This window comes from Oncorhynchus mykiss, chromosome 19 (genome assembly GCF_013265735.2).
Source record: "Oncorhynchus mykiss isolate Arlee chromosome 19, USDA_OmykA_1.1, whole genome shotgun sequence".
NCBI classification, from domain to species: domain Eukaryota; kingdom Metazoa; phylum Chordata; class Actinopteri; order Salmoniformes; family Salmonidae; genus Oncorhynchus; species Oncorhynchus mykiss.
Genome location: NC_048583.1, coordinates 1,381,048 through 1,395,988, shown reverse-complemented (window position 1 = coordinate 1,395,988; position 14,941 = coordinate 1,381,048). Strand labels below are relative to the sequence as shown.

The 14,941-nt window shown below is 41.6% G+C and overlaps 2 protein-coding genes across 4 annotated transcripts; both read right to left on the bottom strand.

Moving 5' to 3' along the window:
- Positions 1–7,684: 7,684 nt before the first annotated feature.
- Positions 7,685–8,875, bottom strand: LOC118941394 (C-type lectin domain family 4 member E-like). The gene is made up of 4 exons (XM_036953902.1): positions 8,699–8,875; positions 8,202–8,369; positions 7,941–8,083; positions 7,685–7,806 (listed from the first exon to the last, which is right to left on the bottom strand). The coding sequence occupies exons 1-4, from the start codon at positions 8,766–8,768 to the stop codon at positions 7,702–7,704; spliced, it is 486 nt and encodes a 161-aa protein (XP_036809797.1). The 5' UTR covers positions 8,769–8,875; the 3' UTR covers positions 7,685–7,701.
- On the bottom strand, positions 8,699–14,094 carry LOC118941392 (CD209 antigen-like protein C). 3 transcript variants are annotated; one of them, XR_005037614.1, is made up of 7 exons: positions 13,770–14,094; positions 13,445–13,546; positions 12,420–12,590; positions 12,154–12,296; positions 11,929–12,029; positions 9,338–10,374; positions 8,699–8,800 (listed from the first exon to the last, which is right to left on the bottom strand). XR_005037614.1 is itself a non-coding variant. In XM_036953898.1 (6 exons), exons 1-6 carry the CDS (start codon positions 13,984–13,986, stop codon positions 10,203–10,205), a joined length of 906 nt encoding a protein of 301 aa, XP_036809793.1. In that variant the 5' UTR covers positions 13,987–14,094; the 3' UTR covers positions 8,895–10,202. The 3 variants fall into 3 exon arrangements, 1 of the variants encoding a protein (XP_036809793.1); XR_005037615.1 differs by lacking the exon at positions 13,445–13,546; XM_036953898.1 differs by lacking the exon at positions 8,699–8,800 and having other exon boundaries at positions 8,895–10,374.
- Positions 14,095–14,941: the final 847 nt, after the last annotated feature.

The window sequence follows — 14,941 nt, the reverse complement described above, 5'->3', positions numbered from 1 at the left end:
TACACATGTGAATATTAACTGAAGAGCAGTCTCCACACACACACACACACACACACACACACACACACACACACACACACACACACACACACACACACACACACACACACACACACACACACACACACACACACACACACACACACACACACACACACACACAGAGCTATTGGCAATATTTGACCTCATTGGCATCCAACCCTGGACTCCATCTCTGGAGACGGACTGACTGTTTGTTTTCAAAGGTCAACTGATTCACAAAGAACACCTTGTCTCAGTCTCAGAACCAAAAGCAGAGCAGAGTTACACATGCAGGAGACAAACTCGGTTTACAGTAGTCGGTCCTGTGTGGCTCAGCATCTGCAGGCTGTGGGTTCAACTCCTGCAGGGATGAAATGCACTTAAAAGTCTATGCATTCACTGTCAGGTAAGACGCGTTGGATAAAAGTGTCTCCTCTGAAAAGAAAATGGTGAAACACTAAACATGAGGGTTGTACACGCCCTCAAATATGCAGATTCTGGCGTGGGACTGACAGGGTTATTAAAGGTCTATGCATTCTCTGTCCTGGATGCCGCTTGCCCTCCTTGGCTTCCAGTACATATGGGGCTTTCTGCTGAAGCCTCCCATTCAGTACGTTTTGTAGCAGCATGTCGCAATGGATGTCAACGAATCCGTAAGAATCCGTAATCATTAGTCCAAAACGTTTTGCAACGGAAATAGTTTACTCCAAACGGAAAAAGTTTTACAAAGAAAACAAGATTTTCTGTTGGACTAATTTATCTAGGTCCCTCCCTATTTGGTTCCGTTTCGTACTGTTTGGCTCTGTTTGGTTCCTAGTGAACACACCCTGTTGTCTCCTCCTGTAGTTTATTGGCTGTAGAGTCTGGGGCCAGAGTCTGGGACTTGGTGATGACGAGAGCTCCCTGGATGAAACAACACTGATGCTGGACACCGGCTGTGCTGGCATTGGTCGCCTCCAGCAGACAGCCAGGAAAGGACTGTTTTCCTTGGATACGGTTGCCACAGCAGCATCAGCAGGAAATACTGGAGACAGAGATTCAGGGGGAGATGGGAGGGGCTGCAGGCTGCATGTTGCTTGTGACGGAGGCAGCTGGCTGATGGTATACATGTTGGATGGGACGGAGGCAGATGGCTGATGGTATACATGTTGGATGGGACGGAGGCAGATGGCTGATGGTATACATGTTGGATGGGACGGAGGCAGATGGCTGATAGTAAACATGTTGGATGGGACGGTGATGCACTCATCTTCGCTTGTCAGATGTTTTGTGGGAATTCCACACATACCTCTACAGCAGTAGGATGCATGAAGGGGAGAGTGTATGTATGTGTGTATGTATGTGTGTGTGTGTGTGTGTGTGTGTGTGTGTGTGTGTGTGTGTGTGTGTGTGTGTGTGTGTGTGTGTGTGTGTGTGTGTGTGTGTGTGTGTGTGTGTGTGTGTGTGTGTGTGTGTGTGTGTGTGTGTGTTTGTGTGTGTGTGCGCAGCAGTGGAGGCTGGAAGGCTGCTGAGGGGAGGACGGCTGATAATAATGGCTGGAATGGAGTCAATGGAATCGTATCAAACACATCAACGATGTGGTTTCCATAGGGTTGATAGGGATACCATTCCAACCATTATTATGAGCCGCCCTCCCCTCAGCAGCCTCCACTGGACCACAGTCTACATGTGCCCCCACTTCTGTCAATAATAAAACAGGTGCCCCCACTCACCTCACTTTAGACACAGAGCTAGATTGTATAGAATGGTATGAATGGTTCCACTCTTGAATTGTGCCTGTTCAGCTTTCCAACGATAGAACAGAAATCTAAATACTTTGGGCTGTGAGACTACGTGAGGAATTCTAGTCCTTCACTGAAGCATGTTCATCAGGTATAAGTGTCTGATTGTTCCCTGGTTCATGGCAAGAAGGGGAAAGTGGATAAGATGAACTCAGCTAAATGTATCTCTAGCCTTGAGATCTCCTGGTCCTGGCTTACTTTCATTCTTTCTTTCTTTCTTTCCTTCTTTCCTTCTATCCTCCTATCATTCTTTCTTTCTTTCCTTCTTTCCTTCTATCCTCCTATCATTCTTTCTTTCTTTCTTTCTTTCTTTCCTTCTTTCCTTCTATCCTCCTATCATTCTTTCTTTCTTTCCTTCTTTCCTTCTATCCTCCTATCATTCTTTCTTTCTTTCCTTCTTTCCTTCTATCCTCCTATCCTTCTTTCTTTCTTTCTTTCTTTCTTTCCTTCTTTCCTTCTATCCTCCTATCATTCTTTCTTTCTTTCCTTCTTTCCTTCTATCCTCCTATCCTTCTTTCTTTCTTTCTTTCTTTCTTTCTTTCTTTCTTTCTTTCTTTCTTTCTTTCTTTCTTTCTTTCTTTCTGTCTTTCTTTCTTTCTTTCTTTCTTTCTTTCTTTCTTTCCTTCTTTCTTTCTTTCTTTCTTTCTTTCTTTCTTTCTTTCTTTTCTTTTCTTTTCTTTTCTTTTCTTCTTTCTCAGGAAATGAATCTGCATTCCAACCCACACAGGAAGCGGACAGGTCAGGGAAACTTAGCAAGACACTAGAGAGGTTACAGACGGAGGTTCAAATAGCTCAGTTGGATAAACCAGGGTCTGTAGTGTTACCACACCAGGATCTGTAGTGTTACCTCACTGGGGTCTGTAGTGTTACCACACCAGGGTCTGTAGTGTTACCACACCAGGATCTGTAGTGTTACATCACTGGGGTCTGTAGTGTTACATCACTGGTGTCTGTAGTGTACAACACCAGGGTCTGTAGTGTTACATCACTGGGGTCTGTAGTGTTACAACACCAGGGTCTGTAGTGTTACATCACTGGTGTCTGTAGTGTACAACACCAGGGTCTGTAGTGTTACATCACTGGGGTCTGTAGTGTTACATCACCAGGGTCTGTAGTGTTACATCACTGGTGTCTGTAGTGTACAACACCAGGGTCTGTAGTGTTACATCACTGGGGTCTGTAGTGTTACATCACCAGGGTCTGTAGTGTTACATCACTGGTGTCTGTAGTGTACAACACCAGGGTCTGTATTGTTACAACACTGGGGTCTGTAGTGTTACATCACTGGGGTCTGTAGTGTTACAACACCAGGGTCTGTAGTGTTACAACACCAGGGTCTGTAGTGTTACATCACTGGGGTCTGTAGTGTTACAACACCAGGGTCTGTAGTGTTACAACACCAGGGTCTGTAGTGTTACAACACTGGGGTCTGTAGTGTTACATCACTGGGGTCTGTAGTGTTACAGCACCAGGGTCTGTAGTGTTACAACACCAGGGTCTGTAGTGTTACATCACTGGGGTCTGTAGTGTTACATCACTGGGGTCTGTAGTGTTACAACACCAGGGTCTGTAGTGTACAAAGCCATGGTTGTAGGTTTGACGCCACATGGGTAACATATTATAGAAACGTCAATGTCTGTGTTTTTGGGGCCTGGAGTTTTTGCTGGTCAGGATGCATGGAAGGAGAGACAGTAAGAGAGAAGAGGAATAAAGGACAACCGGTGACAGGCGTCTTGCTGAGTGTAACAATGATTTTTCATCTGACAAAAGATTCACCGTTGTGGTACAGGGAGCAGCGTTACCATGACACAGACTGGCCTTAGAGGGCGACAGAGAGAGAAACGCTTTCTTCATAAACTCACCTCTTTGCAGAGAGATCATTACTTTAAATTGTCAGCAGGTGGCGCGAAAACTCTTACATTTTCCTGATGGGACTTGAGGGAATGAATCTCTTCCTGCTTCACCTGCAGTGCAGAAGAGAAAGTTGGAAATGAGTCAGACCTGGATTGAAATACATAGGAGTATTAGAATAGTAGAATATTTGTATTTTAAAATACATGCCAATAGTAGACTACCAATATTAAACTACATGTTAAATGCATTGCAGAAAGTTATTGTGCAATAGGGGGATCAAATTAACATCCTACACCTGTATACAGCACTATCCCCAAAACACCCACCACCCCATCCCACCACTTGGCCCTATCGATCCTACACCTGTACACAGCACTTTCACCAACACACCCACCACACCATCCCTCTACTTTGGCCCTATCATATGCTAAATCAGGCTGTCAGCCTGGGAGGATGAAACCCCTTCTCTCAAAACCCCCTGTAGATCTTCTGCATTAAAATCTATCACACTGTTGCCGCTACTACAATCTTCTGGGATTTCCGCTCCATCAGCGCAGTACAATTAATGACCATGACAATAAATGGAAGAAATCTAAAAAATATCCTCTCTGGATCTCTGTCCCGAGTCCTACTCAGTGGGGGGCTCCCAGTCAAATCACTCACCCTTGGGCTTTCATCTACTTTCCTCACTGCCTCAGCATAGGAAAACTTCTGCAATCCCCCAAATAGCTGACATAACCTAACCTGACAGGTAAGAACTCTCTATTCAAGCTCAACAAGACATTCTGGGTATTCTCAGTCTCAGTCACTGGGTCTATTTCTCACCAACCGAGGACGTAAAAAACACCAGAAGTATTGTTTTTCAGATCTCCACTCAACGCCACCCCACTGATCAGTCCTTTGAGAGGCACCCTGCTCTGCAGAACAAAGCACACCACAGGTCGAGCCCTGAGATGTGTGATGTGGAGCACCCTCTGCCTCTGGATGCACACAAAATATAAACAATTCCACTTCTTGAAAATGGGATACATTTATTCTAAGCCCAGCTTGACACAACATATGGGTGGGACAAAGAGCAGGGATCCACGTTTCCCCAAAATCTCACTCCTACCCGTCCAAAATCATCTCTGGTATGATCAGGGCCAAGGCTGGAAGTCTCTACTATAGCTGCCGCTGCAGGCACTTCATCCTGGCTAGGCTTCATTTCAGAGCAAACATTACTGGAGACCGACTCCATCTGGAGTTTCTAAACAGAGCAGGTAGAATGATGGGGTCCAAGATCCTCAAGAGAACAAATAGACTTGTTTTTTAACTTGGCTTGTATGCAGCAGACAATGGTTTTTGCTTAGCGCCATTACCTCGGATTAGCATCATCGCCCTTCCACAATGTTTTGTGGAACATAACTAGCCTATTGGTAGACAGGAAGCTTCAATCAGGAAATAAGTAGGAATTGTATTAATTTGCTCAAACAAACATGCAAACGAGTGTGTGTGTGTGTGTGGTTTGGTATTATAACAGCAAAATTATACATTTTCATTGGTAAATGTATTCTGTTGAGTCTACTGTACTAACTTCATGTTGTGTCTGATAATGTGTGAAACATAACTACTGAGACACAGGAAGTCACAATCAGGAAATAAGTTGGACTTTTATTAATATGCTAATACAAACAAACAAAACATGCGTGTGCGTCTGGGTTTGAGAGAGAGAGAGAGAGAGAGAGAGAGAGAGAGAGAGAGAGAGAGAGAGACAGAGAGAGAGAGAGAGAGAGAGAGAGAGAGAGAGAGAGAGAGAGAGCGAGAGAGAGAGAGAGAGAGAGAGAGAGAGAGAGAGAGAGAGAGAGAGAGAGAGAGAGAGAGAGAGAGAGAGAGAGAGAGATCTGTGCACTGTAGGCTGCTGTATGTGTTACAGTATGTTGTCATGGTGATGTTAAACCACTTTATCACAAATCCAGTGAAGATTCTCCGCACATGACATGTCATTCCATGCCTTCAGAGGACTCTGATCGGTGTGTATCGCAACACAGTCCTCCTCACCATTTTCTGGTTTTCCACCACCATTATCAGGCTGTGGGTCATACCAGTACGTACAGGGTTAACAACAGTTAGATATCATGGTTAATACCAGTACCTACAGGGTTAACAACAGTCAGATATCATGGTTGATACCAGTACCTACAGGGTTAAAAACAGTCAGATATCATGGTTAATACCAGTACCTACAGGGTTAACAACAGTCAGATAGCATGGTTAATACCAGTACCTACAGGGTTAAAAACAGTCAGATATCATGGTTAATACCAGTACCTACAGGGGTTAAAACAGTCAGATATCATGGTTAATACCAGTACCTACAGGGTTAAAAACAGTCAGATATCATGGTTAATACCAGTACCTACAGGGTTAAAAACAGTCAGATATCATGGTTAATACCAGTACCTACAGGGTTAAAAACAGTCAGATATCATGGTTAATACCAGTAACTACAGTCAGATATCATGGTTAATACCAGTACCTACAGGGTTAACAACAGTCAGATATCATGGTTGATACCAGTACCTACAGGGTTAAAAACAGTCAGATATCATGGTTAATACCAGTACCTACAGGGTTAACAACAGTCAGATAGCATGGTTAATACCAGTACCTACAGGGTTAAAAACAGTCAGACATCATGGTTAATACCAGTACCTACAGGGTTAACAACAGTCAGATATCATGGTTAATACCAGTACCTACAGGGTTAAAAACAGTCAGATATCATGGTTAATACTAGTACCTACATGGTTAAAACAGTCAGATATCATGGTTAATACCAGTACCTACAGGGTTAAAACAGTCAGATATCATGATTAATACCAGTACCTACAGGGTTAACAACAGTCAGATAGCATGGTTAATACCAGTACCTACAGGGTTAACAACAGTCAGATAGCATGGTTAATACCAGTACCTACAGGGTTAACAACAGTCAGATATCATGGTTAATACCAGTACCTACAGGGTTAATAACAGTCAGATATCATGGTTAATACCAGTACCTACAGGGTTAACAACAGTCAGATAGCATTGTTAATACCAGTACCTACAGGGTTAACAACAGTCAGATATCATGGTTAATACCAGTACCTACAGGGTTAACAACAGTCAGATATCATGGTTAATACCAGTACCTACAGGGTTAACAACAGTCAGATATCATGGTTAATACCAGTACCTACAGGGTTAACAACAGTCAGATATCATGGTTAATACCAGTACCTACAGGGTTAAAAACAGTCAGATATCATGGTTAATACCAGTACCTACAGGGTTAACAACAGTCAGATATCATGGTTAATACCAGTACCTACAGGGTTAACAACAGTCAGATAGCATGGTTAATACCAGTACCTACAGGGTTAAAAACAGTCAGATATCATGATTAATACCAGTACCTACAGGGTTAAAAACAGTCAGATATCATGGTTAATAACAGTACCTACAGGGTTAATAACAGTCAGATATCATGGTTAATAACAGTACCTACAGGATTAAAAACAGTCAGACATCATGGTTAATACCAGTACCTACAGGGTTAACAACAGTCAGATATCATGGTTAATGCCAGTACCTACAGGGTTAAAAACAGTCAGACATCATGGTTAATACCAGTACCTACAGGGTTAACAACAGTCAGATATCATGGTTAATACCAGTACCTACAGGGTTAACAACAGTCAGATATCATGGTTAATACCAGTACCTACAGGGTTAACAACAGTCAGATATCATGGTTAATACCAGTACCTACAGGGTTAAAAACAGTCAGATATCATGGTTAATACCAGCACCTACAGGGTTAAAAACAGTCAGACGTCATGGTTAATACCAGTACCTACAGGGTTAAAAACAGTCAGACATCACATTTAGAACATCACAATCCTAAATAATTTAAAGAAAATTTCAATCTTAATGTTAACTTTGTTTACTGATGCCATCAATGATAATAACCTGTATAGAAAAAGGTTGGATTGAGACTTATTGACAGATTAGTTATCATCTCTCACCTTGTGGTCAGTGGGGTGCCGTCCACCCATTTCCAGGTCCCCTCCTTAACAGAGTCAGTCAGACCAATCCAGACTCTCTTCTTGAGGTTGAAGAGAAAGGTCTGTAGTTGAGAAAGATACATATATACATACTTATGTTTGATCATATCTACCCTCTGCACACCCATCTCTCTCTCCCCCCCCCCCCCCCCCCTCTCTCTCTCTCTCTCTCTCTCTCTCTCTCTCTTTCTCTCACCTGTTCCTTATCACTGTTTATGATCACCAGGTCTGCTCCTCTCTCCAGACAGTCCTGTCTGCTCTCTTTCCAGGTTTTAGTCTCAGAAGACAGGAAGTACCAACTGGATTCAAACTTCTGCCAGCCTTCAGGACAAGTTTTTTCTACAAGATGAAAACATACATTTCCTTCAACATATCACACTGGATACTCATTGAAAGAATACAGACACACGATAAAGTTAGTGGGATTAATGATAATTTATTACTGTAGTTCACTCACTGAGATTGGTAAACCTCCTGCTAAGAATATCTCTCTCAGTCTGTAGTTGGTCTCTCTCTTTAGTCAGGCTGTTGTAACTGGTCTGTAGCTGGTCTCTCTCTTTAGTCAGGTTGTTGTAACTGGTCTGTAGCTGGTCTTTCTCTTCAGAATATTTGAAGCATCTGTTGTTTGGAAAGTATTGATATATATAGCTACTGGTGAAAACACAATTTCTTACTGCAACTGTTAAAAACAAACAATCTGAAAGTAGACAGAACATCTTGGATGTGGTTTGCAAGTTTCTTAAACATGTATAACAGAGGAGGAACTTAATTACGCAGATAACAACACTCCCCACTAGTTTAATTAACGTTGTTTCAACATAATTTCAATGAAATTACATTTAACCAACGTGGAATAGGCATTGAATTGACAACTGTACTCAGTTTGTCATCTGAATTTAGGACGTTGTTGTGAAAGTCTGATATAGTGTAATGATTAGATAACAATACACTCACAGACTAGTCTCAAGGAGATGTTGAGAGTGACTTGTAGAACACAGAGCATCCCAAAGCTCACAGCAACCATCCTGTAGAGTATTCTCCCTGAATCCTCAGGTCCTGAGGAGATACACACTGATGTGAGAACACACACACACACACACACACACACACACACACACACACACACACACACACACACACACACACACACACACACACACACACACGTACACATGTATTCAAGCATGCAAGCACGCAAGCACGCAAGCACGCACGTACCAACACACTCATAAACACTCACATGAAAGCACACACATACCACACACACTGGAGGGTGTGACATAATCAGCAGCAAGAGTACCGTTTCTCACAGTCGCTTTAGAGGAAGTTACTGTATCAGTATAACATGTTAGATTCATTAAAGGAGCAATCTGCAGTTGCTCAGATGTTTACCAAATCACTGGCAGGGGGACCGTGTTGTTTATGTTGGAAGTGCATATTGCAGCTTTAATGCTTCTGAATACACTTAAAGTATCCATTTAAAGGTACGTCTTTTTTTTTTACTTGTCCACTAAGACTTGCTATTAGCATTTTTCAGTGTTTGTGTAAGTCTTTGTCAATGTGTGTGTGTGATAAAGTTTTCTTAATTCTTACTTGAGCGATTGGTCTCAGTCTTCACTCTCCTCATTGCTCTCATCTGCTTTTCTTCAATAACCTGGTTGTTGATGTGGTCATCCATCTTAACTAAGGTATGATTACCTTTCTAACTGACTCCTAATGGTAATATCTACTGTATGATTCTAATTGTACTGACACGTAGTTAAGTAGTTGGTCTAATGTGCTTCTCCACCAGGTACCTCTCTGCTCTCTGTCTGTGGTCCACCGGGGGTTTCCTCATTCTTAATGAACCTGATTTGTTGAGGGGTTTTAGAGGGACAGCTGGTTGAACCACTGAAAAGATCCACTTCACTTCCCTCTTTTGGGACCAATATAGGGGAACAACAGACAAAAATACGCATTTGATATTGTGCTTATGTGTAACTTGACAACAAAGACTGACTGTCAAAGATTATTAAGTAACATCCTTTGATATCTCTACTACACTCATTGATTGGTGATACAGTCACCTCCCTCCTATACAGTGTATGTAATGGTGGTTTGGTACTGTAGAGAATGTCATCACCAGGTCTAAATTGGAGCATGTAAATATCTGTATCAAGTAAGAAGAATGTATTTAATTGGAAATGATAAAATGCACCGCATGCAAAGAGTGGACAAAGTCAAATGTACTAACTTCATGTTGACTCTGGTAAACAGGAAGCTACAATGTCAGGAAAGGATTAGGAATTGTATTAATATGCCAATACAAACAAATACAACATGTGTGTGCTTGGGTATGTGTGTGTGTGTGTGTGTGTGTGTGTGTGTGTGTGTGTGTGTGTGTGTGTGTGTGTGTGTGTGTGTGTGTGTGTGTGTGAGAGAGAGAGAGAGAGGTGTGAACTGTAGGCTGCTGTATATGTTACAGTATATTGTCATGGTGATGTTGAGCCACTTTCTCACAAATCCATTTGAGTTTCATGTCACATGACAAGTCATTCCATGCCTTCAGAGGACTCTGATCTGTGTGTATCTCAACACAGTCCTCCTCCCCTGTAGGACCTGCATTATCAGGCTGTGGGTCATACCAGTACCTACAGGGTTAAAAACAGTGAGATATCATGGTTAATACCAGTACCTACAGGGTTACAAACAGTCAGATATCATGGTTAATACCAGTACCTACAGGGTTAAAAACAGTGAGATATCATGGTTAATACCAGTACCTACAGGGTTAAAAACAGTCAGATATCATGGTTAATACCAGTACCTACAGGGTTAAAAACAGTCAGATATCATGGTTAATACAAGGATTAAAAAATAGTCAGATATCATGGTTAATACCAGTACCTACCGGGTTAACAACAGTCAGATATCATGGTTAATACCAGTACCTACAGGGTTAAAAACTTTCAGATATCATGGTTAATACCAGTACCTACAGGGTTAACAACAGTCAGATATCATGGTTAATACAAGGATTAAAAAAGAGTCAGATATCATGGTTAATACCAGTACCTACAGGGTTAACAACAGTCAGATATCATGGTTAATACCAGTACCTACAGGGTTAAAAACAGTCAGATTTAATGGTTAATACCAGTACCTACAGGGTTAACAACAGTCAGATATCATGGTTAACACCAGTACCTACAGGGTTAAAAACAGTCAGATATCATGGTTAATACCAGTACCTACAGGGTTAAAAACTTTCAGATATCATGGTTAATACCAGTACCTACAGGGTTAAAAACAGTCAGATATCATGGTTAATACCAGTACCTACAGGGTTAAAAACTTTCAGATATCATGGTTAATACCAGTACCTACAGGGTTAAAAACAGTCAGATATCATGGTTAATACCAGTACCTACAGGGTTAAAAACTTTCAGATATCATGGTTAATACCAGTACCTACAGGGTTAACAACAGTCAGATATCATGGTTAATACCAGTACCTACAGGGTTAAAAACAGTCAGATTTAATGGTTAATACCAGTACCTACAGGGTTAACAACAGTCAGATAGCATGGTTAATACCAGTACCTACAGGGTTAAAAACAGTCAGATTTAATGGTTAATACCAGTACCTACAGGGTTAAACAACAGTCAGATATCATGGTTAATACCAGTACCTACAGGGTTAAAAACAGTCAGATATCATGGTTAATACCAGTACCTACAGGGTTATAAACAGTCAGATATCATGGTTAATACCAGTACCTACAGGGTTAAAAACAGTCAGATATCATGGTTAATACCAGTACCTACAGGGTTAAAGACAGTCAGATATCATGGTTAATACCAGTACCTACAGGGTTATAAACAGTCAGATATCATGGTTAATACCAGTACCTACAGGGTTAACAACTTTCAGATATCATGGTTAATACCAGTACCTACAGGGTTAAAAACAGTCAGATATCATGGTTAATACCAGTATCTACAGGGTTAATAACAGTCAGATATCATGGTTAATACCAGTAAGGTTAATAAAGATCAGACGTCACAGTTAGAACATCATAATCCTAAATAATATACAGAAATGTTTCATAGTTAATTGTCATGACTGTTATCATCAATATCAGTATCCTGCATAGAAACATGTTGAATGGAGCCTTATTAATAGATTAGTTATCATCTCTCACCTTGTGGTCAGTGGGGTGCCGTCCACCCATTTCCAGGTCCCCTCCTTAACAGAGTCAGTCAGACCAATCCAGACTCTCTTCTTGAGGTTGAAGAGAAAAGTCTGTAGTTGAGAAAGATAAATACATAGAGGTATATATATATATATATATATATATATATATATATAAATATATATTCATATGTTTGATCATATCTAACCGTCTCCCTCTCCCGCTTTCTGTCACCTGTTCCTTATCACTGTTTATGATCACCAGGTCTGCTCCTCTCTCCAGACAGTCCTCTCTGCTCTCCTTCCAGGTTTTAGTCTCAGTAGACAGGAAGTACCAACTTGATTCAAACTTCTGCCAGCCTTCAGGGCAGGTTTGTTCTACAAGATGATTAACATTAATTTCCTTCAACTTATCCCTCTGGATACTTAATAATGAAAGAATACAGACACATAACCAGGTCTGTGTTGTTAATGATAATGTATTACTGTAGGTTTACTCACTGCAATTGTTAAGCCACCCGCTAAGAACATCTCTCTCAGTCTGTAGCTGGTCTCTCTCTTTAGTCAGGTTGTTGGCGCTGGTCTGCAGCTGGTCTCTCTCTTTAGTTATGGTGTTGTAACTGTTCTGAAGCTGGTCTCTCTCTATGGATGAGTTTGTTGAGACGTTTCTGTCTGCAACAACAATAAAGAACAAGTTGCTCACTAAAATAGATCACATCAGAACTACTATATCTGAGTTATAAGAACTATTCAAACAGTGAACAACAATATAAATGTAACATGTAAAGTGTTGGTCTCATGTTTCATGAGATGAATTAAAAGTTCCCAGACATGTTCCATACACAAAAAAAGCTTATTTCTCTCAAATATGTTTACATTCCTGTTATTCAGCATTTACCCTTGGTCAAGATAATCCATCCACCTGACAGGTGTGGCATATCAAGAAGCTGATTAAAGAGCAGGATCATTACACAGGTGCACCTCGTGCTGGAGACAATAAAAGACAACTTTAAAATGTGTAGTTTTGCCACAGATGTCTCAAGTTTTGAGGGATCTGCATCTGGCATGCTAACTACAGGAATGTCCACCAGAGCCATTGCCAGATAAATTAATGTTAATTTCTCTACCATAAGCTGCCTCGAATGTTGTTTTAGATAATTCTGCAGTATGTTCAACTGGCCTCACAACTGCAGACCACGTATAACCACATAAGCCCATGACCTCCACATCTGGCTTCTTCACCTGTTGGATCGTCTGAGGGAGGGTTCTGAGGAGTATTTCTGTCTGTAATAAAGCCCTTTTGTGGGGAAAAACTCATTCTGATTGGCTGGGCTGGTTCCCCAGTGGTTGGAATCTGGCTGCCAAGTGGGTGGACCTATGCCCTTCAAGGCCCACCCATGGCTGATCCTCTGCCAGTCATGAATTTGTTTCAATTGACTGATATGAACTGTAACTCAGTAAAATCTTAGAAATGTTTGCATGTTGCGTTTACATTGTTGTTTGGTATAGATATACTGTAGACTTACATTGGACAGACAGGCCTATGATCCCAGCCAGTAGGAGAACACACAGCAGCCCCAGACACACTGCAGCAACTCCAGAGGGTCCCTTCCACCACTGAACATGTACTGAATCACAAATGATTAAAGATCTTTGGTAATGTGTTTTACTGTATCATCCAGGATTGGGACAAATAAATCTGTAGTACCACAGGGTAATCTCATCTGTTTAATGTATGTGTTGGTCATTTATTTTTGTGTGTGTGTGTGTGTGTGTGTGTGTGTGTGTGTGTGTGTGTGTGTGTGTGTGTGTGTGTGTGTGTGTGTGTGTGTGTGTGTGTGTGTGTGTTACCTGAGTGCTGGTCTCCTGGTCCATTATTAGGAGCAGCGTCTGCTGTCTCTTCTCTCTTGGTGCTGGTCTCACCGTCTCTCAGGGTGTCTGCACTGACGTAGATATCAACAATCCTCTCCTCCATCTCACCTCTGTTAAACTTGACCTTCTTGGTCATATCTGGCTCAGCATAGATGGCCTCAGACATCTCCAACAACTTACTGTGTTTTCTGTCCATACTCAGGTTCTGGTCCTATTGTTGACCCTGTGTCTGTTTCTGGGTTTGTTTCTGTCTCCGCTCTGTCTCAGACTAACTGTTTAAGATGGCATCCCCAGAATAAAAGGAAAATGTCAAAAGAGGAAGATGATGAAATAGTAACATGGTGGTTGAGGTTGGGAAAAAAATGTCTTCTTTAAATTTAGACACACAGGATGCTGATAAGTGGTGATTACATTAATATGTTCATACAGGAAATGTTGTGTGTCGTTTGCTGTTGTGGCAGTGGAGTTGCTCAGTTTGTAGCTAATCTCCACATCTCCACACCCCCCCCCCCCCCCCCCCCCCCCCCCATCTGGATGAAACAGGGCTTTAGACTATGAGGGGTTAAGTAGTCTTGATAAATGAGGCTTCAGTGCTGTTCCTCTGTTCATTCAGTTCTTTCTACTGTCCCTCCAGTTTTTTGTCTTGGTCGAGATGAAGTACCAGCCTTCAAAAATCATCTCTTTCCCTTTGTTGATGATGTCTCTCTCCTCAGTTGTTGTAACAGGTCTGTAGCTGTTGTCTGTCTTTAGTCTACTTGTTGTAACTGGTCTGTAGCTGGTTCTCTATTTAGTCAGATTGTTGTAACAGGTCTGTAGCTGTTGTCTGTCTTTAGTCTACTTGTTGTAACTGGTCTGTAGCTGGTTCTCTATTTAGTCAGATTGTTGTAACAGGTCTGTAGCTGTTGTCTGTCTTTAGTCTACTTGTTGTAACTGGTCTGTAGCTGGTTCTCTATTTAGTCAGATTGTTGTAACAGGTCTGTAGCTGTTGTCTGTCTTTAGTCTACTTGTTGTAACTGGTCTGTAGCTTGTCTCTCTCTTCAGTTACGTTGTTGTAACTGGTCTTTTCCTGGTCTCTCTCTTCAGTCAGGTTGTTGTAACTGGTCTGTAGCTGGTCTCTCTGCAGTCAGGTTGTCTTAGCTAGTCTGTAGTTG